We start from the raw sequence: 22,814 nt of genomic DNA, 5'->3' as shown, positions 1-22,814 counted from the left end.
AACTGTTGAAGTTATTTGAAATTAAAACAAAAGAATACAATGTCTACTAATAAGAACCATTAGTCAGCCTTTATTATGGGGAAGAAAGCAGCTCTGCATTTCAGTCTTGTGCCTAGGGAAGCTGGGCTTATTCAATCACAGCAGTGTGTATGTATATGTTTACATGTCTGTGACTGTCCTCAGAGTAATTTAGGAATCAAATGAGAAAAGATCTCAGAATAAATTAAGTTTCTGTAAGTGTCATGAAAATAGGTGCCTTGCAAAGGAAATGGATCTTGATTAAGTGCCTCTACAGAAGAAAAGACTTCAGCATGAGCTTACCTCTACTCAGACCCTGGAGAGCCTACACAGGAGAGACCCCAAACAGAGAGAAGTCATCAATCAGCATTTGCACCTTGTTAGACACTGAAGTCAATTAGGTCCAGCATACAGACCAGTAGAAATGGGTTTCATTGATGATACTTGTGTTTGGGATCTTCATTCTATTAAGAAGACTTACTAAATTTCTAAATTGCCTCCTTGCAGTTTTCAGGTCCAGAATTTATTATTTTGTCCAGTGAACCACCAGTGACCTTACAGCTGCCTGGATCAATTGTGGTAAGAATGAACATTAAGAATCTAGAACTAAACCAGTGACATTTTAGTCAGAACTCTTTGTAAGCAGCACCTGAGTCTCAAGCCAGTATTCTCTCCATGTCCTCCTCTCAAAACAAGTTAGGGTTCCTGCAGAGGTATTGAGACTTGAAAGGATGTGCTTTAATTCTTAGTGCTATTTAGTTCTTTCTGTTGGTGCAAAAAAAGCTTAATTTATCCTTCTTGGCTAAGAATGTTCACTTTAGCCCTAGACCTTTGAGACAAAGACTGTACAGCAAATCTGCAATATGACATCTAGTTCCAATGTATGGGACTTCTCCACCTTGCAAGCACATACTTTACTTTTCATTAAGATGAGGCAGAAAGTTGACAGAGACAGAAGTAAAAATGAGAGCAAAGCAAATTTGGAATTAGCCCCAAATCTAGAATAACCCTGGTGACTGGAGAATTTGAGAACGCTCAGCTGTTTTGTTGTGATTCTTTGGGTTTTGAGAGAATGAGAAATGTCTGTGATACTAATTTATGAGAAGGAGGGCAGAGAATAGCATGGTGTTGTGACCAATTCCATCAGGTTGTATAGAGACAGGCTACTTGTGGGCCTCAGTAATAAAATGCTGTGGAACTTGCATTGCTTGTACTTGGCACTCATTCTTCATTCTTTCTTGCATGTTCTTAGACTAAAAAAGGGAAATCCTATTTGTCCCAAAGGGATCTCAATGTGATTCTACTCAACGGACAGTGCCTTGAGGTGCAATGTGACATCAAGACCAAGGCAAGAGATGTTTTCAACACTGTGGTGGCCTATGCAAACTTGGTGGAACATTTCTACTTTGGCTTGGCTTACATGAAAGGTAATGAGACAATTAAGTACAGTGACAGCTCTGTCCCTCAGTACCTCTGTAGTCACTTTATCAATGAATTCCAGCAAGAATTCATCAAAGAATCATTCAAGAATTCATCAAAGAATCATTCATCAAGAATTCATTCAAAGATCCTTTAAGATCCTTAGGTAGAAGCAGATACAAAGCTTGTGCAAAAGTAAGGTATGTTGGTTTGAACTGCACTGCACTGATGTCAAGCATGTCTGCCCTAGGACTGTGCATCAGCACAGCCATACAACATTTACTGGCTGTTATTCCCAGGCAGAAAAGAAAAGGCTGTGTCCCAGCCTTGCACTCAAACAATACTGAGCCATGCAGCTTCAGCAGAAATTCTAGGAAGCATTGCACTGGGAAAGGCTGCCTGTGTTTATTCCTAGATATAAGTGGTAGCACAGGTTCAGCTGTGTCCTCTACCAGACCCACATCTCGCTAGTCCCCTTCTGATGGCAGGCACAGCTGAGGCACTGAAGAGCCCACCTTGTGTGTAGGGCATGAGGATTATAAAGGGGTGCAGAACCTGAGTGGTGAGAAGAATGCAAGCCCCATGAATCCTTGAGTGATTTCTCAGATACCATACTAATCCAGCATCTAACATTTGTAATCCAAAATTACATACTGTCCTAAGTTCTACATCAAAGGAGCAATACGTTAAATCATGACACAGAGAAGTAATCTCAGCTGACATCCCCAATCCATTTTATTTTTTATTGCTAGTGATGCACTCTATGAAGACAGCAGAATTAAGCTGCTGAAGTATGTCCAGGTTTATCACAGGACCCAAAATTCTCATTTCAGGTAAAGAATTCTTCTTTTTGGATGAGGAGACCAAACTCTACAAAGTGGCCCCAGATGGCTGGAATGACCAACCCAAGAAGAAAATGTCCATCATCAATTTCACTCTCTTTCTAAGGATAAAATTCTTTGTCAACCACTTTAATGTTATTCAGTAAGTGCAAAATTCTGCTGACTGAAGGAAAACCAGTAGCATTTAGGGATACCATTCAAAGCTCCTCCTGAGTTCCTAAACCCTTTTCTATTCCAGGCATGGCTTGACAAGGCATCAGTTTTACCTGCAGCTTCGTAAAGATATTTTGGAGGAGCGATTATATTGCAGTGATGAGACTGCCCTGAAACTCGGCGCTTTGGCTTTACAGGCAGAGCTTGGCAATTATGCTTCTGAGGTGTGCAGAAATAATACAGTATTTCTCAGAGGTCTCTCTCTCTCTACAACTTTTGAAGCTTTTGTTTGTCACATAGAGTTTAAAGAAAAAATGTGAATAGCAGAGAACTTCAGTTAAGTCCTCCAGATAAGTCCCTCAGACTTAATTTTAAAAATTACAAAATAGTCCTGATTATGGAGTAGTAATGAGCCACGTGAATTTACCAGGATATGGCAGAATGGGTCTGGGTCCTTCATAATTGATAATATATCCTAGAAACTCCAGAAAATCTGTAGAAAGTTTCTAACACAGGCCCAGCTCAGATGTTCAGAGGGGCTTAAAGAGATTAGTAAATAGGGAAGAGAAAAGCAAAGGAACACTTCAGAATTCACAGCTATCTTATGTGTAGGCTCAGATCCACAAGCTGCAAAGACAGGGAGGTCTCTGACTGTATGTCTGAACTAGCTGTCCTAGTTTTCAAGTGTAAAGAAAACACCCATTTATGTTGGCTTCCATATCTTCAGCTATGTAAATCAGGCTAGCTCTGTTAATTGAACTCTGAGTGGTCTGATCCATGTGGTCAGATCTACCATGGCAATGGGTCCCCCACTGCAGGTTGTACTGATGCAGCTGTAGCTGTCAGCTCCAAGGGCAGGACACACCTGCAGGCCCAGCTCCTTTCTCCCCTCTGCCCAAAGAAGTGGTGTGTGCTTTGAGTAGCTGCCTGAGCACAGGGGCAAGAGGCAAATTGGCTGTCAGGACACTGCGTGCTGTCCCCACTTCCCTTTGGGAAATGGCAGCAGGGTGACTTCTGCATACGGGTCACCCTGAAAATGAAATGCAATGAATAAGAAAAGTCAGGAAAGAACAAAAGGCTCCTGTCTCTTTGTTTTTTTCAATTCTTTCCCCCACAGATGCATGGAAAGAGCTATTTTCGTGTTGAAGACTATGTTCCAGCCAGTCGAATAGAGAAAATGACCCTGGCATATGTACAGAGAGAGCTTGCTAAATTACATCGTATGAATCGCTCCCTATTTGAGGATGAAGCTGAACTAGAATTTTTAAAGGTAACTTGCCATACCCCAAACACGATTTACTAATTTTGAGGTAGAAAGCCCCTCTCTATTTACTGTTGTCTATTTTCTTCTAGCCTGATACAGTGGATTTTAGATATCGTGAAAAAATTTGAATAGTCAACAAAAACCTCAGAATTTCATTCTGCTGTAGATACTGTCACTTATCACTGACAGTTTTTATGGCCTGTTTTGGTGTATTTGCAGCATTCTAAGGTTTGATGTAAATTTTTGGCATGTTACCAACAAGTCTGGGCTCCAGAAGATTATAAAACATTAGAATAAGCACTTTTTTTGACTTCAGAAATTACAGCAGCTGTTCAGCCACTGCATAAACATGCAGCAATTGTTTGTTTAAAAGTATCTGTGAACCCTGGAGTTATCTGAAGTATTTTCTCACTTGAATATTTTTCTAGGGCTCGAAAGTGTCACGATGATGTGGGATTTAACTTTTTTCCTGCTAATTTCTCTTTCTCCCCAAACCTCTCTGCTTTCCATCAAATGAAAAATATCAGGGATTAGATAATGGATAAATACCAGTAGTCATTTTGCTGCAGTGCCACATGCTGGTATTTATAGCATAATTTAGTTCAGTTGCTATTTAATTATATTAGTTCCTCATCTAACACTGTCAGTGCAATTGAAGAAATAGATTGAAGCTTAGCCTTAATGACAGTCCCATCATGTGTGGCAAATCCAATGAAGAAAAAGCAGCTTTGTTTAGTATCTGTTTCAATGAATAAGTCTGTAGAAGGAGCCAACTCATCATACAAAGTGAGAAAGACAGACCCCATGGCAAGAACATGTAAATTCCAAATATGAAAGGGATTAAAAATTAAAACTCAGATTCAGCTAGTTATTATAGATGCCCCAGTTTTCAGGACCTGAACATTTGTACTGTGGTTACTTTCTGAAAAAAACCAGATCTTCTTAAAGCATTTTACTTTGGTCACTGATAATCTCTGTTCACAACTGAAAAGTCATTTGAGGATTCTACATTAGCTTCCCAGAAAGAAAATATAAGGTCTTAGGATAAACTCACATTGGTCTCCAGATCAGACAGTAAATCCTAGTCATATTCCATAGTTCTGTAATGTGTCTGAGCCAGATTTTAACACTTTTGTGGCCAAGTACAGGGGGTAGAAAGACAAGCATGGACACCCAGAACCTCTGGGTGAGTTTCTCAGAATATCCCCTACATGGTTAGATGGCAGGGGCAGACCCTGGCTCCTCAGACACTCACAAGCATTTTCTCCTCCATCTACCTTTCTTCTCATGAATCTTTTTGAGTAAGGCATAGTAAAAGCACTTTTTCTCTACAAGGTGACTCAGCAACTTCCTGAATATGGAGTGCTATTCTATCGTGTGTCCCAAGAGAAGAAAGGGACAGAAGGGGACATCGTCCTGGGAATCTGTGCCAAAGGCATCATCGTCTATGAGAACAAAAATCACACAAGAATTGCCAGTTTAAGATTCCAGTGGCGTGAAACAGAGAGGATTTCAGCTCATGTGAGTTGGAACTAACTGAATCTCTTCTCCACTCTACTCTTTTACTGCCTTTCTTCCTGTGGCTTTGATAAATTTATTGCATTCAGAATGAGAATTAGATTCACTCTATATGGGCAAGTCCTCTCTGAAAAGTTTAAAATCAAAGCTGGACCTGGATGTGCATATGAACTTCCTGAGTTCTTTGTGAGGTTTAGTTCTGCAGTATTTATGCCAAGGCCAAAGACAAATTACCATAAAACTGGATAATCTGGTGCTGACTATTACAGAGACTATGTCAAATCTCTCCACAGCATATTCTATATTCATTCCTCTCTTGTCTTTACTGCTCTTTTCTTCTGTTTTTCTGCTTACATCCCAGACATGGGATGATGTCTTCCACTTTCCACATCTCATTATTCCCACACTCATCTCTTAGCATATTGAAGTCTGCTAACAAACTAGTATTGGTGACAAGATTGTGACCCATTTCTAAATGGGATTTTGACATTAGAGGTATACAACATCAATGTACTGTTGTACAGTTCAGGTGTCAAACTGGATCACATATTTCCCAGCTTGTTTGCTCTCCAAAAGGGGTCCTTCTCCCCCTTGAAGATATGTTCCTTTTCATATTAAATTTGTTTAATACTTTTAACATCTGTAGGACCAAATTTTGCACTTTTAGCAAACTGCTATCACTGCATTCAGTGTCCTGAGGTTCTTGACTTTCAACATAGAAGAGTCACGATCCCAGTGACAGACACCCGGCTTACAAGTGCTGAATTTACAACAGGCATTTACTGCAGACAAAAGGAATGCAGTCAGGCATAAATACAACTGAAGAAACCAACAAGATTATATAAATGAATTGTCAGTGCCTCAGTGTAATGACTGGTATATGAAGCAACCTGTGCTTTTTTTTTCCTCTTCAGAGAAAAAAATTCATGATTGAAAGCAGCTTCAGTGGTAAGAAACACACCTTCATTACTGATACAGCAAAGACATGTAAATACCTACTGGACCTCTGCTCTGCCCAGCACAAATTCAATGCACAGATGAATTCTAGGCAACTTCGTCAAACTTCATCAGGTGAGGTATAAATGCACTTTTGTTACTGGGACCACAGGAAAAGGTTATGCTTTAGGTAAGGTACAATGACCAAATCTGAGAATTAGAACCTGCCACCTCAGTTTCACCCTGCTTCATTTAGAAAATAATGTCTCCTACTACACTGAAAGTTTGAAGAGTCTGATTTGTCTGATTAGATCTAATTTGGCATGTGCATATGAGTAGGCATGTGCAGGGGGTGAAGAGGAATCCTCTGATAACAACAGCTATGTAGTTAAACTCAGATTTAAAGAAGAAATATGTGTGATTTTTCACTTCTCTTCAGGAAAATTCGGCTGCTGAGAATTTTGCAGAAATACATCAGACCTAGCCCAAATGTAACCTGAAAAATGTTCTACACAAATTAAAGCTACAATAGTGCCCAGAAATGCTGGAGCTGCACTTAGTTATTTTGCCTAAGACAGGGATGCAGCCCAGTGGTTCAGTCCCAAGACAAAACCACTCAACCACTAAAGGCACATGAGTCATACCCACTTAAGTATACAGCTGCTAGCAGCTCTTATCTTAGATTTTGCCATGGCTGTGGAAGATATGAACAGCACCTCCTCAGGCTTTAGATTTTCCATGGTTTCTAACAAGATTCTGCTCCATCCAGGGCAGATACATAGCACATCTCACCCACAGTTCTCAGCATGTTCTGAAAAAAAAGGTGGGGATTATTATGAGGAAACTTAGGCACAAAAGAAAAAAGAGCCTAAGCTGACAGCTGTCATCACTCTTGACTCTGGAGCAACAGGAGTTTTCACTAGCTCATCCTCTGCCTTGAGTAGAATCATGATCATTTACAACTCCTGACTGTTTGACCTGGTGAGTCACTGCAGGAGAATCAAGTGTACTGCCTTATCTGCTGGAATGCCCCTTTCTGTAGTAAAACCATAAATGTGTTGGCAACGAATACTACCATGGCATGTAACAGGATGATTGATATATTGCCTCCTTACCAGTAAAATTATTTCATGAAAGGTGAAATTTTTGCACAAAATTGCTACCATGGAAAAAGGCCCTAGGATGGCATTTAGGTTCAAGGAATCTTGAACCTGAATATTTGGTGCTTGACATCTCCAGCTCCTAACATAATTTAATGGGACTGTGCTTTATTGCATTCAAATGAGTGCTAGTAGTGCATCTTACAGTTTCCTGTGTCATATTTGCTTGTGATAATTAATCTTTAAAAAATTATTACATCCCATATATAACAGAATAAAATTATTGAGAACCAAGAAAATTATAATCCAAGTACACCAAATTACTGAAACAACCCAGACTTACACAGGCCACGTGACCCCAGGTTCTGGGTTCAGTGTGTGCTTGCTGTCCCAGAAAAAAGCTTAGTAAGGCAGTGACAGACAGGAGTTCAAAATTCTGCCTTTGCCACCACAGTGAGGCTGTAAGAGATTATGAGGGTCTTTCTGCATGCTTCTGCTTCTGATGCACTGTTCAGATGTATAAGTCACCATCACTTCAAAACTTGAAGCAACCCTCTACTTCAGAATCACTGTGGCAACTCCAAGGCCGTGCTAATTCTCTGGACAGTTAAGCCTTCTGATGCCTTAAGAAGTGCCTCTGGTCCAAGTCACTGAGGAAAGAGGGAACCTAGATTTAATGCTGCAGAGCAGTGTTCTAGAGAGTTGTATTCAGGCTACCATTTGTTAGGAAAACACAAAGGAGTTTAGCTGTCATGTACAAGCAGAATTTAAGCTCATGTTTATGCTAGCCTGTATCAAGCCCAGTTTTTGTTTTACTTTCCAATGTGTCTCCAATTGCCTGCTGTTCCTCCATCCTCCAAGTCCCCTCTTGAGCCCATCCATTGAGAATCTAAATAAACTAATATCTCCTTAAGCACCACCTTGTTTCAGAAAAAATGAAATCTTTTGAGAGGACAGATTTTTATATAGCAGAGTCCAGGCATCATTAAGCATGTACTAGATTTCACAGAAAGGTAGAAAACTGGACAGCAAGTGCTGCCACCAAGATGGTCCCCATTGCACTTCACTTGTGCAAACAACTCAGTTGCTTGGTGTCTCTCTGACCTGCATTTGTAGTATAATTCACAGAAATTAAACCTAAGTGCAGCATATACTTATTACGAAAGAAAACTCCTTCTACTCACCCCAAGGCGTAGGTACCCTCAAGGATAAAAGAACAAATATATCTGCAATGTCAATGTTTTTTTCTGTCATATTCAAAAGATTTTATTTAAATTTCCTTTAAGCTTAAAAAGATGCAATAATATCAGTGGATTTGTCTTTGCTTCTTCCCCTCTCTTGCTTCTCATTCAGAGGACAGTAAATTTGTGGAAATAGAGAAATCAAATTCTGCATATGCAGCTCAACATGAACACCTTGCCCTTATTCAGAGACTGTCTCGCTCAGAGAATGTGCTCTATGGAGCAAACCTGGAAAACCTTTCTGCTGGGATGATGAGCAAATCTTGTGATAACCTCAGTGTGGAAACCAACAACAGGACCAGACACAAAATAAATCTTGGCAGGTAGGTTTGCCTTTTCTCTCTGAACATGTGTAAGAAGACTCAGACATAAACTATTTTTTAAAAAGTTCTTATTGTGGTTATACCAAAAGGTCTGGGGCTCCATGGTGCCAGCAGTAATGCAAATGCAGGCAGGAAGTTAATAGACTAAGAGAGAAGAACTTGAAAAAGAGTGACATTTAAATTTGTACCAGACTCAAGAAGAAACCACTAATTGGGTTATGAGGAAGCATAAAAATGAGGGAGAATAAATGTAAAATCTTCAATGTCTGTGTATCTTCACTGGAAATTACAGTATGTGAACTAAAATACCATCAGGAGCTGGTTTTGATCAGGAATGCAGAGATCATTACTTAGTTGATTCCTCCATGTCCAAATGTGCAGTTCATAGGGAACAGTGCAAGAACTTCTCCCTCTTTGTTTTGGTGCATTCTCCTGTGTGGTGGTTACTATAGCTGCACAGCCTCAAGATGAATTCTAGTGCGTTTTAGAATACAATGAGTTAGAATAGAGTCAAGGAGAACATGGACTGCCAGAAATACTTTCAGACATGGTTTGTCTAAATGGAAAGCAGGGCTAAATGAATGATGGGGAAGCTGTGCTGTGTTTTTCTGATACCCGCAGTCAGCTCAGAGCAAGACACAGGAGGAATAAGTAATGATGAGTGGTCTAATGGCAGCTGTTATTTGGAAGCAAATGCTGGCAAGGATAAACCTTGCTTAAAATGAAATATGTCCCAGAAATCAGAATACTCATTGAAAGGCTATAAACCTGTGCATTCCCAACTCGGCTCTGACAGACTAATGACAATGAAGGGTGCTAAATACCACTGCTGATTTTTTATTGTAACACAGCCTTCCTTTCCTGCCATGCAGATCTGTATCAGGGCTATCCCAGTCAGAAATGCACATCAATTTGAATGGAAAGCAAAGGACTTATGACTTCCTCTCTATCCATTCAGCTCAGAACACCATCAGTGGTGAGTATAATAATCACAAAGAGAGACAGTACCCTTCCATGTTTATTGTTCCAATAGAAGGGGACAAACATATATTTTATTTATGGACTAAACACTATCCTTTTTTTACTTCTAGTCCTGGAATTTAATCCAGAGTTTATCAAGACAAGCTGTTTTCTCCCCTTTAACTCCTGCTTTGCGTCAGGTTCAGTGGTAAGGGACTTGGTGATAAAATGATTCTATAATGGTACCTAATGCTCTACAGAGATGTAGTTCAGTACACCCAGAGACTCTTGCATGGGACAACATCCCTGTGGCTCAGAGGTCATTGTTTGGTTCAAAAGTGAGATGTACAACTCAATAAATTATGCATGAGACAGCATAGGCTCCAGGTCTTTCCTCTGCTCTTGAACTTCCATGACACTTCCTGGAATAAGGACTGGATATCTAATTTTCTATCAGAAGCCAGACTGCATGCACATGGGGAGCCAGTCTATGGAATATGAAGCTATGCTTATCTTGTTAGTCCATTTAAAAATTAGAACAGTACTTTAAGCACACTGTGGCAATTGCTCAATGTTAAGAAGTCACCATTGCAATCAGTGTTGGTTGGATTGCACCTTCAGAGCCAAAAGGGCCCACAGGGCCTAAGGTTAGAGCCCTCAGGAGATTTTGTGTCCACATCACCCTCAGGTTCAATGGGCACTATGTCTGACTCTTTAAATATTCTAATCTTAATAAAAATGTTGCAGAAATATATTCTCCCAGAAAGAAACATTATAGGACAAGATTGCACAGCTCTGTACAAAGTTTTTTTGAAAGAATGTAAACTTTTGAACACTTGTTTGAGCTTCCTTCCAGAATTGCATTGAGTCAAAGTAACAGTAATGATGAAATCAAGGATAAAATATATATTAATTTCTGAAGCTCCAGTTTTGCATAATGCATGAATATACTGTCTCCCAGCATTAATCTACATTTATTCTAGCTGTTTTGTTTCTGCAGCACCTGGATCACCAGCCATCCAAAAGGAAGTTTTGCTGAGTGGTCTAGAAAGAGAAATCATATGTGTCAGCCTAAAACGTGACCCTAAGAATGGATTTGGTAAGTAAAGAACATAAATGTTATGTTTGCTACTGGGACTATCAGATCCTGGTGCTAACACTGGCACTTGCTGACTCAGGCTGGGCAAGTCTGTAAACTCCTTTAGTCCATTTATTCTTCTTATAGAGTAAGAGTGCCAATCTTTGTGAATTTCTCAGACTCAGAATTTCTAGGACTGAAAAGGACTAAGAACATAAATCAAGACCATTATATTTTCAGAGGATTAAATAAGGCCACAGAGACCAAAGGAACCAAGTGCTAAGAAGTGGAATGAGAAAAACATGGTTTTAGTTTTGCATCTGAAATACACATGTACTGATTTCATTTATCTTAGACCTTACAGGTGGTGCCTGTGGGGTGCAAAATATTTACACCACCTTCAAATGAACGTTTCCCAACTTTTGGATTACTACCTGGATAATATTTTTGTTATTTAATACCTTAATCACACTGTATCGAGTTCTTGTGGATGAGTTTAGACTATCAGGTTTCACAAATGACCATTAATACAGTTAAAAATCAAATTCATAAATGGTGCAGGTCTGTGTGTAATATCCTCATCCCAAACCCAACTATTATAGAAGTGAGAAGAATATATTTCAATAGTCAGAGTTAGGATAGTGAAACTGAACTACTGAACAATAGACTTGATTTTCTTAGATCTCTTACATTAGAAGTTTACATGGCCCACCTCAGGTTTCCTGGTTGCATGATGTAGAATGATGTTCAAATTTATCTCATGAGCTTTTATACCATTTCCCTCCTGCAGGTGTTAAATGATGCAGGTCCACCTAGTTCATGACTCATGAAAAAAAGTAGTTAGAGTCTCTAAAAGTACTAAGCCAGGAAAACATTGTTATTGGGAAATTATATCTAAGTAGTGACCAAAGTCACCAGCACACTTTAATTATAATGTAAGTTAAAACTCTCCCAAGTCAAGACCTTGATGCCCTGTAAATCAAAGCTCCCCATCCTTCAGATCGTGTACAAAAGGTATGCCACTGGAGTAAGAGCCTTTTGTCCTTCTAAGATTTATATTTTTTAATACCGCTAGTGTTTGCATTCTCATGTTATCTCGTGTTTGCAGGTTTTGTAATTATTGGAGGAGAAAATGTAGGAAAATTAGACCTTGGTATCTTCATCGCTTCAATTATCCCTGGGGGACCTGCAGACAGAGCTGGAAATATCAAACCAGGTCATTTTCTGTACTTTAGAATTAAAATACTTGCCTAGTTTAAAGTTAGCTACTCTGGATTTATTTCCTTATTTAGATGTGCTTTCTCTTGCTTTTATATTTTTTTTTCTTAAGGAGGACGACTCATCTCTGTGAATAATATTAGTCTTGAGGGTGTTTCATTTAATACTGCAGTTAAAATCATACAGAACTCTCCCGATGAAGTGGAGCTCATCATCTCTCAACCCAAAGGTATCAAGGCAAAGGCCTCTGCTGGCTCTGGGATGCTAATGGTTAACTCGGGACACTCATCTTTAATAGGCACTGGGATGTAGTACTACATTCCTGCTCCTGACTGCCAGTTAGAACAACCATACACTAAAATAGTTGACTTCTGGTAGGTATCATGTGAAGTCTCTGTTATATCAGTGTGAAAAAATCTATTATGGGCTGCACTGCTGAACACTAAAGGAATTTCAGCATTTCTTTCTCTGACAGAGAGGCATAGTCCTCTGCAGTGAGGAAGCAAACACATTTTTGAACACTTACAATAGCAGTGCTCTATTTTACATTGACTAACTCATTTTATAGATCTGATTTCACAATCAGTTGAAATAAGAAGTTACTTTGTCCTCTTGTGCTGCGTTATAATATTTTTATTTAAGTTTACTTGGTATTTATATTCAACAATGTCTTATTTTGGTATGGCTTTACAGACATGTATGAAGAAGGATTAAATGAAGAAAAGAATCTATCAAGAGGAAACAGCACTAGTGGATCTGAGATCTCTTGTGTAGACAGTGGGAGAAAAAAGATTCAGGATTGTCATACAGCTCTCCCCAGAGAACAGGACACAAATATAGATGAACTTGAGAAGACTCTCTCTTGGAATTTAGCATCAAAACTGGGCCCTAGGATTCCAGTTCCTTCAGCTGATAGCCTGGATATAGAGGTAACTGAGATTTTGATGCTACTCAGTAATGTTACACCCAGCACACCACATATAACAACATACCAGATACATGTAGAAGGGAAAGTAACAGTGAAGGAAAGGAGATAGAAAACCTTGAAATAAATTACATTGGAAATGTCAAAATTATAGACATGTCTAGAATACATGAATAAATAGGGAAACTGTTCTACAAAATGTTTTTAAAAATCTCCTTCTTTTTCCAGTGGAGGGACCAATTCTTGATTATTTTCTTACAACCTTTTAAGTTTTCAAACCAGTCCCAGAACATGCTGTGTCTAATTTCTTACTTTTAGACATCCTCCCTACATATACTCAGGTTATGTGCATTTGGACAGATTGCATTTTAAGTAGCATTAGCTTAAGCTTCCAATAATATCAGAGATATAAATGGTATCGCTCCAGGTTTACAGTGACAGCAGGATCAAACGTTTTACATTTTCTGGAAATGCTGTCTTCCTTTTTAAAAAAAAAAAAAATCCTTTCCCTGCCTTTCTTTTTAAATTAAGATGCTGTAATCTCATTAAAAATTTTTATTTTTTGAGACAGGCAGCTGATTCTTCCCACTTACCATCTCCATCAGAAACCAACTCAAAGGAAGTCTACACGGTGGAGCTTGTTAAAGAAGATGGGACTTTTGGAATCAGCGTGACTGCAAGTGTCACTGTTAATCTTTAATTGTCTGTCGAATTGTTACCTGACTGAGAACAAAGACAGAAGATAGGCTGATAACAGAAACTGTTAGCATGGCACACTGTAAACCTAAGTGTCCAACGGATTGGCATAGAATGCATGGAGTACTGTCTCTGCTCATTGCCTGGTTCTTACCCACAACATCTGTGAAAGTGTCCCGGCATAAAGCACATGGCAGCACAAAACCTGATTTGAGAACAAGACCTACCACTGAAAGCACAGTTTGGTCAGGGAGGACTAGAGAAGGTCAGGGAGGAGTGGAGAAGAAATGTCTGCCACATTTGGATAACAAGGCCTTGTCCTAGCTATTAAAGTTGAATTACCCCTCCAGGCTGAGATGTCTTTAGTCTTTACTGAAATAGAATGTGAAGCAACAGCCATTTCATTGCCTGCAGAAGAAATGAAGGGCCATTTTTTTCATCTGAATTTGGCCAGGGGATGTAGATGGACAGAACATGATTCTTAGATTAATCTGGAATTTCTCTGAATGCTCAAGTTGAGGTCCATGCTTTATATACTGTCCGAAAGATTAATAATTGAAGCATGGATATTGCACAGCTTAGAAGCTGAGCTAGAGAATAGCTGAAAGATGCAAGACCATTTTATGTGAGCATAGGGAAAAATTTATGAACATTTAGTAAATATTTTTATATAGTCACATAGAAGTACATTGCATTTTCCTGAGAAAGCAAGATAATATTACTGCCTATGGAAGTATATTACAACTTGATGGGGTTCTGGAGTAATATCCTCGTTCCCATTTCCCCAGTATTTAAAGCAAAAAGTAATTCCTGAAGCAGTTACTTTATAATGCATGCGTAAGTTGCTTTGATTTTTACCACAGGAAGAATATATGAAAACTCTAATCTGTGGGCATGTTTTGCAGGGTGGAATTAATACCAGTGTGCGTCATGGTGGGATATATGTGAAGTCAATTATTCCCAGGGGACCAGCAGACAAGGACGGACAAATAAAGATAGGTAACATGTCTGGCAATAACACCCTGGGCTGGGGTGGGTTCACTGTTAGTGTGGACAATGAAACACATTTGGGATTGGAGGTGCTACAACTGCAAAGTATAATAAATGGTCCATCATTCCTCAGCCTGTCCCTGTACTACATGTAGGGATCCCACTGAAAAAAACAGAAGCCTCACACCAACATTGTAGAGTTACCTTCTGTAGCTGCCATCAAGCTAGTGACTCTGACATCATTGTTCCTGTGCTATCCAGATGCTACCACTGCATAGAATACTCTGGAAAGTTTTAGCTGCTGGTTATAGAACGCTGTGCAGCAAGCAGTACTGCTTTCCTATGAATTAATATTAATTTGACACAGGCAAGCATGAAGACCTATTGCAACATGGGCAGCCTCAAGGTTTATACCCTCTGAACCTGAACATCAAAGCAACTGGACGTTCTCTTTTTTTACCCCAGGTGATCGTCTGCTGGAAGTAGATGGCATCAGCCTCTGTGGCATCACCCACAAACAGGCTGTGGAGCACCTTAAGAAATCTGGCCAGGTTTGTACAACAGCAGAGATCAATAAAATACACAGTAGACGAAACGGAACTTACTATGAAGCAAAGTAGCCAAGCTTGGCCAAAAGAACCATCCCCCCCTCTGCTCTACCCCATTCCTCTAAAGAGAAAAGTACAAAGACTTAGGACTCACTGTGTCCTGTGTAACTGGAACCTGTCTATCACTGTTTTAGATTGCCAGACTGGTTCTAGAAAGGGGAAACTACCAATTGGCAGAGCCTTGTCTGACTGCTAATGACAGAAAGGAGGACCGATGTGCAGTTGTTTCTGTGGCAACATCCCTCACAGATGGCACCAAGGACTGCTGCTTTTTGACAGATGGTAAGTGATAAAGAAGGAACTCAGGGTGACTTCCTACAATGTGCAGGAAAGGAATGAATGAAAATAAGTATATGAAATTTCTTTGGGCTGGAAGGAAAACTGTATACTGAATAAAATTATAATATTCAATATTGATGACATAATCAAAAATCAATTATAAAAAAAAATATTTCTGATGTTCATAGAGTTATAGTGGCTAGATATAGCTGAATTTACCCTAGGCATCAATACTGTATCTCTCAGCCTTTGTGAGACTGGGCTGGCAAGGGAACACCCCTGCCTGTACTGCACAGCAGTCCCGGGCAGGAAGCAGCTGTGTGGATGTGGCCAGGCTGTTACCCAGGCAGAGCCTCACCAGCACAGCTGCTGATGCTGTGACAGTGATGAAGCTGCAGTGAACTGGAGACTGCCACTGCTTAATTTCTTAAAAGCAGAAGATTTAGAGATCACTTACACAGAATTTAGCCAACAAATAAATGCTGTATCTTTTACTGCAGGTTGTGTCATAAACACTAAGTCTCAACCATACTTTTCCACGGAGCAGTTACTCCTTTACATTAGAATTCAGCTACAAGTGTGGTGTTTGGGAAAGGCCTGATCTCTCATTCTTGACTGGAAAGAGCAGTAGCTCCAATGCCAGCTTATGCTGGTGAGTGAAAAACCTAAATTAACACCAGACAGTTACAGAATAGTAAAATCTATGCAACACTTACAGAAGAATATCAGAAAATACAGCATGTGAATCTCTTTATGTTGGTACAAAAAGCTTTTCCCTTTATGGGCTGGTACCAGCCTGTGAACACATGGTGGAAGAGATTCCAGCTCTCCCTATTCTGACTGTGAGATTTCAAAGACTTACACCAGATAAAGGAACACCTAAACTTTCTTTTGACTTTATTATTGGTAGATCTACCTCTGCAGCACCTTAGGAAAAAGTCTTTTGAGAGTATAGTTTATACTGGCTCCTCAGGGTGTACATATGCCGTGGTTCCCACTTATTTTCCAATCTCTGATTTGAGCAGATAACACATTTGAAGTGAAATTAACCAAGAATTCTGGAGGCCTTGGATTTAGTGTTCTGCAGATGGAAGGAGATACCTGCGAACACCTTGGAGGAGCTATTGTCAGGATCAAAAGACTGTTTCCAGGGCAGCCAGCTGAAGAGAATGGAGAAATTGAAGTTGGAGATGTCATTTTAGCTGTGAATGGGAAACCTCTCAAAGGGCTCCTGTATCAGGTAGCAGGAAGTGTTATTACTGGGGCTCCATCTGGGTAACAGGTTAATAAAAACAATGCATTTAAACTTAATTATCACCAGAGCGAGGCAGAATTTGCATATAATTATTCTGATTTCTATGTAGGATTCCTCTCTAGAACTCCTATGTAGAATTTCTGTTCTAAATAAATTCTGACAGCTAATTTCTTTTGCTATTTAATTTCTAAGTTTCAACCATTAATGTATGAATTCTCTTGTTAGATGCACAACAGTTGTTAATTAGTTGGAATCTTTGTTGCTTTTATGCATGATTGGAACAATTTTCCCCTGTGGTCATTTGTGCTTTGTAATGTCGTGCTAAATATAATGCCCCAGATTCAAATTTCTACTAAGAGTGGTAAGTCCTGTGTAAGTTTTTAACCTGGAATGAGAAATTCTATACTCAATTAAGAAATTAAATGGTAATGGCCTGCGTGTGGATTTATATTTTTTTCATTGGAATATGGCAGTTTGGGGAGCTATGCTGAAATAATTGACCAAAGATGTTACTGCCACATGTGGTTTGAATGAATTTGCCTGAAATTCTGTTTTCTTCAAGAAAAGAAAATTATTTCACCTAAACTCTATGTGCCTGATGGTGAAGCAGAAGTTTTTAAATTGAACTGACTTTACTTTAGATACATGTTCACATATAAACTATGGTCCATTTGTATGAAAATCCTTCAGTGGTGAATATTGGCCCTCAGACACTGCTGAGAGGCATAAATACCAGAAATGTAGCATTCACAATAAAAATTTTCTCCATCTCAGTTGGTAAAATGGCATGTGACATTTACTCTGTTCCATCAGCAATATAACATTTCTTCTTTCTGTTTAGGATGTCCTGCATTTGTTAAGAGGAGCCCCTCGAGAAGTTACACTGCTACTTTGCAGACCACCAAAAGGTGTTCTTCCAGAAATAGAGCAGATTGCTCTGGTAAGGCAAAGCTTCTGACAGAAACTTGCTTCTGTAAACCTGCAAAGACACTATTACATTTTCTATACAGTCTTGAACAAGGCAACTTTCCCTCTTCTTCAAGGTCCTCTGTTCCTTTTCTTTCCCTTCCTGGTTTCAACTCAACCTGCAAAGTTCAACTTAGAGTTTCTTAGCAACAAAAATAATACAAATCTGGCAGACATGAAACATATTTATCCCATCCAAAAACTTTTGAGTTGCTGTACTATCACTGGAGGGAAACAGCACATACCCAAGCAGGTCTCCCACTGGTGCTTCTAAAAATGCTCTACCAGATCCTCAGCCAAAAACTGTGATATTCTCAAATGCAGCTATTTTAACTCCCCAAAGTGAGAAGAAAATAAAGAACTTTTTCTATCCAGACTATCTCTTAATTAAGTTAAATAAATGGAATAATAATTTCAACTGGTTATTCAGGTTCTTATTGATAGTTAGCAGAATCTTCAGGGGGAAAAACAAAACACAAACAAGCAAAAAATACCCTCAAACCATAGACACTGCAGAGACTAGAATATGGCCATTAGATGTGCTAGCATTATTACTCCTGCTTCTTGAAGACACCTCACGTACACATAGCAAGTACTCTTATAAGGAATATGCATTAGCACTACTCTTGCTCCATTCAGAATGGCCCCTGATGGTTCCCATCCCACTAGGATTTATAGCCACCCATAGGCAGACAGAAATGAGAGTCAGAACCATCTCCAGATAACAGACTGACTCCTGCTGCTCTGCTGCAGTGTGCCCGAGGCTGATTTCTACGGTCAGTCGCACGGGAGTCAAGTCTGGAAGCTACTTCCATGGAATGAAGAGAATATCGACACAACACTGAGGCATGATATAAACAGATATATTAAAAAAGAACCTCTAGCAAATAATTCATTGGCAAAAGAGACCTGGTATAGTAGTTTTGATTGGAACTCTTGTAGAATGTGAAAAACAAGCATTAAGACAAAAGAGTTATTTGGTGAGAGAGTACCTTCTATTTTTCTCCTTCCTTCCAGCTACCATTTGGTATTTTCTCATTTAGAAGCTTGTTGATATTGCCTTTTCAAAATATTTTGTTCTTGAAGGAAAAAAATATGGGAGATTAAAAAGGAGTTACACTAACATTTTTGATTTTTTAATAGACTCCAGCACCATCTCCAATTAAGGACTTTGTGGCAGAAATGCCAGGCAGCACAAGGGCAGGAAACAGTATGGATCAATCTACCAGTGATGGAGGTAGCACCTCTCCAGACCTCGAAGATTGCCTTGATTCTCCAGTGGGAGAAGATTTCAGTGAGCCTCCTGAGGATGACAGCTCAGCTTACGAAGAGCAGGAAGCTGAGTTTCAAGAGAAACCCATGCAGAAACTCCCATCTTCCAGAGAAAGTTTCTATAAGCATCTTTGGAAGATTCATCAAGAAGCTTCCAGTTCTGAAGTCTTCCACTCTCTAGAGGAGGAAGTGAAGCAGAACTGCTACTCACCATGTGAGTTTGGACAGGCCAAAAGGTAGGGAATACCAAAATCTATTCTGCAGCCCAGAGTTCTTTGACTCTTAGAACTTTGAAAGTTAATTGCTTAGGTTTAAGTACAGGGCTCTCTGCTTCTAATCATTCCTGATTACTGAAGATTTTGTTTTATCATCTTATTCTGACTCACCTAATCTGCTTTCCCTATTTACTCTCATTAGAATTTTGCATAAGTCTGCATTGCAAGATACTTGTAAGAGTTCTGCACCACTGTAATCATTTGTGCTGTTCAGCTGAAGGTGGTTGCCATTTGAAATCAGTGGAAAGACACCTGTTCACCTAAACAGGAAACAAATATGTTTTTATTGATTATATGATCTTTTGCTTTCATCTGTTTTCAGAGTTGACTTAAATAGGCATCAAATTTTTTTCATATTGTGTGATCTCTTAATTTCAAATTTTTTCATAGGAAATAAAAACACCTCAGAAGAAAAACTGTGATCAAGGAGGAAAAAAAAAGGGTTATTTTATTTTTTCTGGTCTGCAGAAGCCAATAGAACCCCTGAGCCAGAGGAATGATACAATAAAATGTAGTGCAAATGGACTCAGTCTCCTTTTACACTCCTTTGGATATATCAGCCACTGTCACACAGAAGACAATCCATTCCATTTTCATCATCTTTCCCAGTGCAAAAAAGTATAATTTATCAGAACAGAAAGGATTGATACAAAGACAAATTGAAAGTCTTCTAGAGGCCTTTACTTACAGCTTTAATCTAATTTTTATTTCCCCATACAGTCACTTGAAATTATTTTGTTACTTTTGACACTCATCAAACACAGCCTCAGACAGTCGTCTCTGGGGAGTGACAGCACTACCTGACACTGCAAGCCAAGTGGGATCACAGTGGCAGTTCATAATTTTAGCATCTCTTTCTCAAGTGCAGAAGCTTCACTCAATTCATGAATGAAGCTCCTGCTTAATTATCTGCTTCTGTACTTCTGAGAGTAAAACCAGCAGAAATATGTCTGCAGCAACCATACTTGCCAAGAGATAACACAGATTCAACAAAACTAGTTTATTGTGGGAAAATACCAATTCCAAGAAAAGTTTTGGATTCTTTCCAAGAGGAAGCTCTGAAATAAATGTTTTTGTTTGATATATTTTCAGTATCATTTAGAATTAGCTTTTGCATTTAAAAAGGGCAGCCAGAGAAGTTTAGGATGCCATGCATTTTAAACAGTATTTTAAACATAATCTCAATTTAAATCCTTCCAGCTAAAACCACACAAAATTCCCAGAAGGAAATAGGCATTAATAAAGGACTTCCTTTTGATTAATGAAGACATTTCTCCAGATTGCTCAAAATATTTCATGCAAATGTACAAATTTTCTGATATGAATTTTACAGAGATGTTCTGTGATTTCATATAGGACATGCAATTTATTTTTATTTTAGTTGTCTATGTTTGGGAGATGATGGACAGTTCACTGCTATCAAAGAGCAAAACATCCTGGCTGACGTAGATATGAATATGCCCTTTTAGGTTGTTTTAAGATGAATGAAGTTTAGCAATATTTCAATAAGGATTGATATGAAGAAAACATACTTTAAAAAATGTGTTTCCAGCATTTTCATGAACGTTAATGGTAAATTTTTGGGAGACAATGCCAGAGTTTTCTTCTACGGTTCATGAAGGACAACAGCCAAAACTGTTAAACACAGCATGTATGATTACAGTTTGGGCTTGAACATCAAAAGTGCTGAATACTTTGTCCGCAATATAGTGGAACAGAATCAATAATAATTTTAATTCAATTAATTTAATAAGTTCATTGGTGGTTTTCAGACAACTCAAGGCAAGCATAAGAATAAAGGCAAGCTTACAAAGAGGAGTAAGGACTTATTTTCATGAGGAAACAGGAACCACTTAATATTTTATGTTTCTGGTCTATGCCCAGTTACCAAGGAAAGACCCGTAGAAGCCAAAAATGTGGCTGGTGTTCCTTTTTCCAGAAAAATGCTAATATAAAAATTGTAGTGGTATTTTAATGTCCATACTGCTTACTAGAAAAGTTAATTAATTTGTTTATGGAAGATGAAATAATTAATGGTCTGGACTTTGTCCAATTATTCTTTTCAAGAAGCAACCAAAGTTCTAATTAACGCCTTAAAAAATTAAAAGAGTCCAAGATTTTGCAAAGGTAAATAATGAAAGCTTTTTAATCTTTCAAATAGCTTTGCAAAATATTGATTACTTATTTGTTTTTATACTACCATTGGAGGATTCAGACAGTAATTCAATACCATAACTAGTAATTCAGTTAAAATTAAAATAAGGCAATGCATAAACAGTAGACTTTTCAGTGGCCATCTAATAAAGCATATGGAGGAAAACTCCAGCACTGCAATCTTTTTATTTTCCAGCCATATATTTAATAAGAGTCATGATGACCTATTGAACACAAAATGTATGCCTGAAACTCTCTCTCTAACCCCTATTGATGAAGAGTATCTCACTGTCAGCTCAATGTCTGTGACCTCACTTCCACGAGGAGGAGGAAGCTCCATGACAGTCTCTGCAAGTACTGCAACCCCACAGCCACCTGTTTGTGGCCCCTCATCATCATCCCTGCCTGCCAGACAGACACATGACAGTGACAATGAATGGGAAGACTTGGAGGAACCAGAGGAAGAGAAGGAAGAAAATGAAGACTGCATTCAGGTATCGGCACCAAATTACCAACAGGTAGAATACAAGGGAAAAGAAACAATTTTAAGAATGTTACAGTCTTAAACATTAATTTTAACTCATCTTCTATGTTATTTACATGAGACTTTTTTTTCTTTTTTGACTTTCCTGAATATCCACAATCTTCAAATAAAGCAGACCTTCCACTATGCCCAGCTCTCCAGAATTCTTAACCATTTGCCTTAAGGCTATTTCTTTTTTCTTGACATCTTACTATTTCTCCTACTTTCGAAAATTCTGCATTATTATTCTCAGTGTATTAAGGCCTAAAAGCTCTCTAGTAGCTTCTAAAATTAATTGGAGTCAGCTACTTGGGTTTCTTCTGCCATGTTTCAAGGCCATGCAGAAAATCACTTTGTTACAGTGATATTGCTGTAATGTCCTGATAAGAAAGTATGATTCTTGTGCTAATTACTATTCAAAAGATAAGACTCAGTCCTGCCAAATGCTGAACATCTTGCATTCCTACAACACTAATGAGCTCTGAATTCCTACTAATTTGAGAGCGCTGTTGACAAAATTTAGCTCCAGGCATTTCCTTCAGCGGGACAGCAACAGCAGTAACAGTGATCTTTGCACGCTGCTATCACAATTCTTGTCAGCTCAGAGGCCTCCAGCCTTTCTTTACACATTCCAAATGCCCAGTCCCAGGTCCTGGTGGCATTCTCTGCTTTACTAGGCCCTAGAAGTCAATCAGCATGAACCTCCACAATTCTGGGATACGGCAGAACACTTTTTTACACACTCTTGTGTCATCTGAGGATTCCTACCTGCATGTAAAAATTGTGGGAGATGTTACTGAA

The 22,814-nt window shown here is 38.9% G+C and overlaps 1 protein-coding gene across 1 annotated transcript in view; it reads left to right on the top strand.

Moving 5' to 3' along the window:
* The window catches only part of FRMPD2 (FERM and PDZ domain containing 2), a 57,768-nt gene that overhangs the window by 14,908 nt on the left and 20,046 nt on the right, over positions 1 to 22,814 (top strand). Inside the window, exons 4-22 of the mRNA XM_041415486.1 lie at positions 526 to 597; positions 1,271 to 1,445; positions 2,271 to 2,421; positions 2,518 to 2,656; positions 3,550 to 3,702; positions 5,032 to 5,217; positions 6,129 to 6,285; positions 8,604 to 8,814; positions 9,687 to 9,790; positions 10,775 to 10,873; positions 11,961 to 12,068; positions 12,183 to 12,299; positions 12,764 to 12,999; positions 13,567 to 13,671; positions 14,597 to 14,690; positions 15,147 to 15,232; positions 17,665 to 17,763; positions 18,933 to 19,297; positions 21,687 to 21,984. Coding sequence (XP_041271420.1) covers positions 526 to 597; positions 1,271 to 1,445; positions 2,271 to 2,421; positions 2,518 to 2,656; positions 3,550 to 3,702; positions 5,032 to 5,217; positions 6,129 to 6,285; positions 8,604 to 8,814; positions 9,687 to 9,790; positions 10,775 to 10,873; positions 11,961 to 12,068; positions 12,183 to 12,299; positions 12,764 to 12,999; positions 13,567 to 13,671; positions 14,597 to 14,690; positions 15,147 to 15,232; positions 17,665 to 17,763; positions 18,933 to 19,297; positions 21,687 to 21,984 — 2,955 coding nt within the window. The remainder of the gene's footprint in view (positions 1 to 525; positions 598 to 1,270; positions 1,446 to 2,270; positions 2,422 to 2,517; positions 2,657 to 3,549; positions 3,703 to 5,031; positions 5,218 to 6,128; positions 6,286 to 8,603; positions 8,815 to 9,686; positions 9,791 to 10,774; positions 10,874 to 11,960; positions 12,069 to 12,182; positions 12,300 to 12,763; positions 13,000 to 13,566; positions 13,672 to 14,596; positions 14,691 to 15,146; positions 15,233 to 17,664; positions 17,764 to 18,932; positions 19,298 to 21,686; positions 21,985 to 22,814) is intronic.

Source organism: Onychostruthus taczanowskii, unplaced genomic scaffold (assembly GCF_017590055.1).
Source record: "Onychostruthus taczanowskii isolate IOZ18803 unplaced genomic scaffold, ASM1759005v1 scaffold5, whole genome shotgun sequence".
Lineage (NCBI taxonomy): Eukaryota > Metazoa > Chordata > Aves > Passeriformes > Passeridae > Onychostruthus > Onychostruthus taczanowskii.
This window is presented reverse-complemented; position numbering and strand designations above follow the sequence as displayed.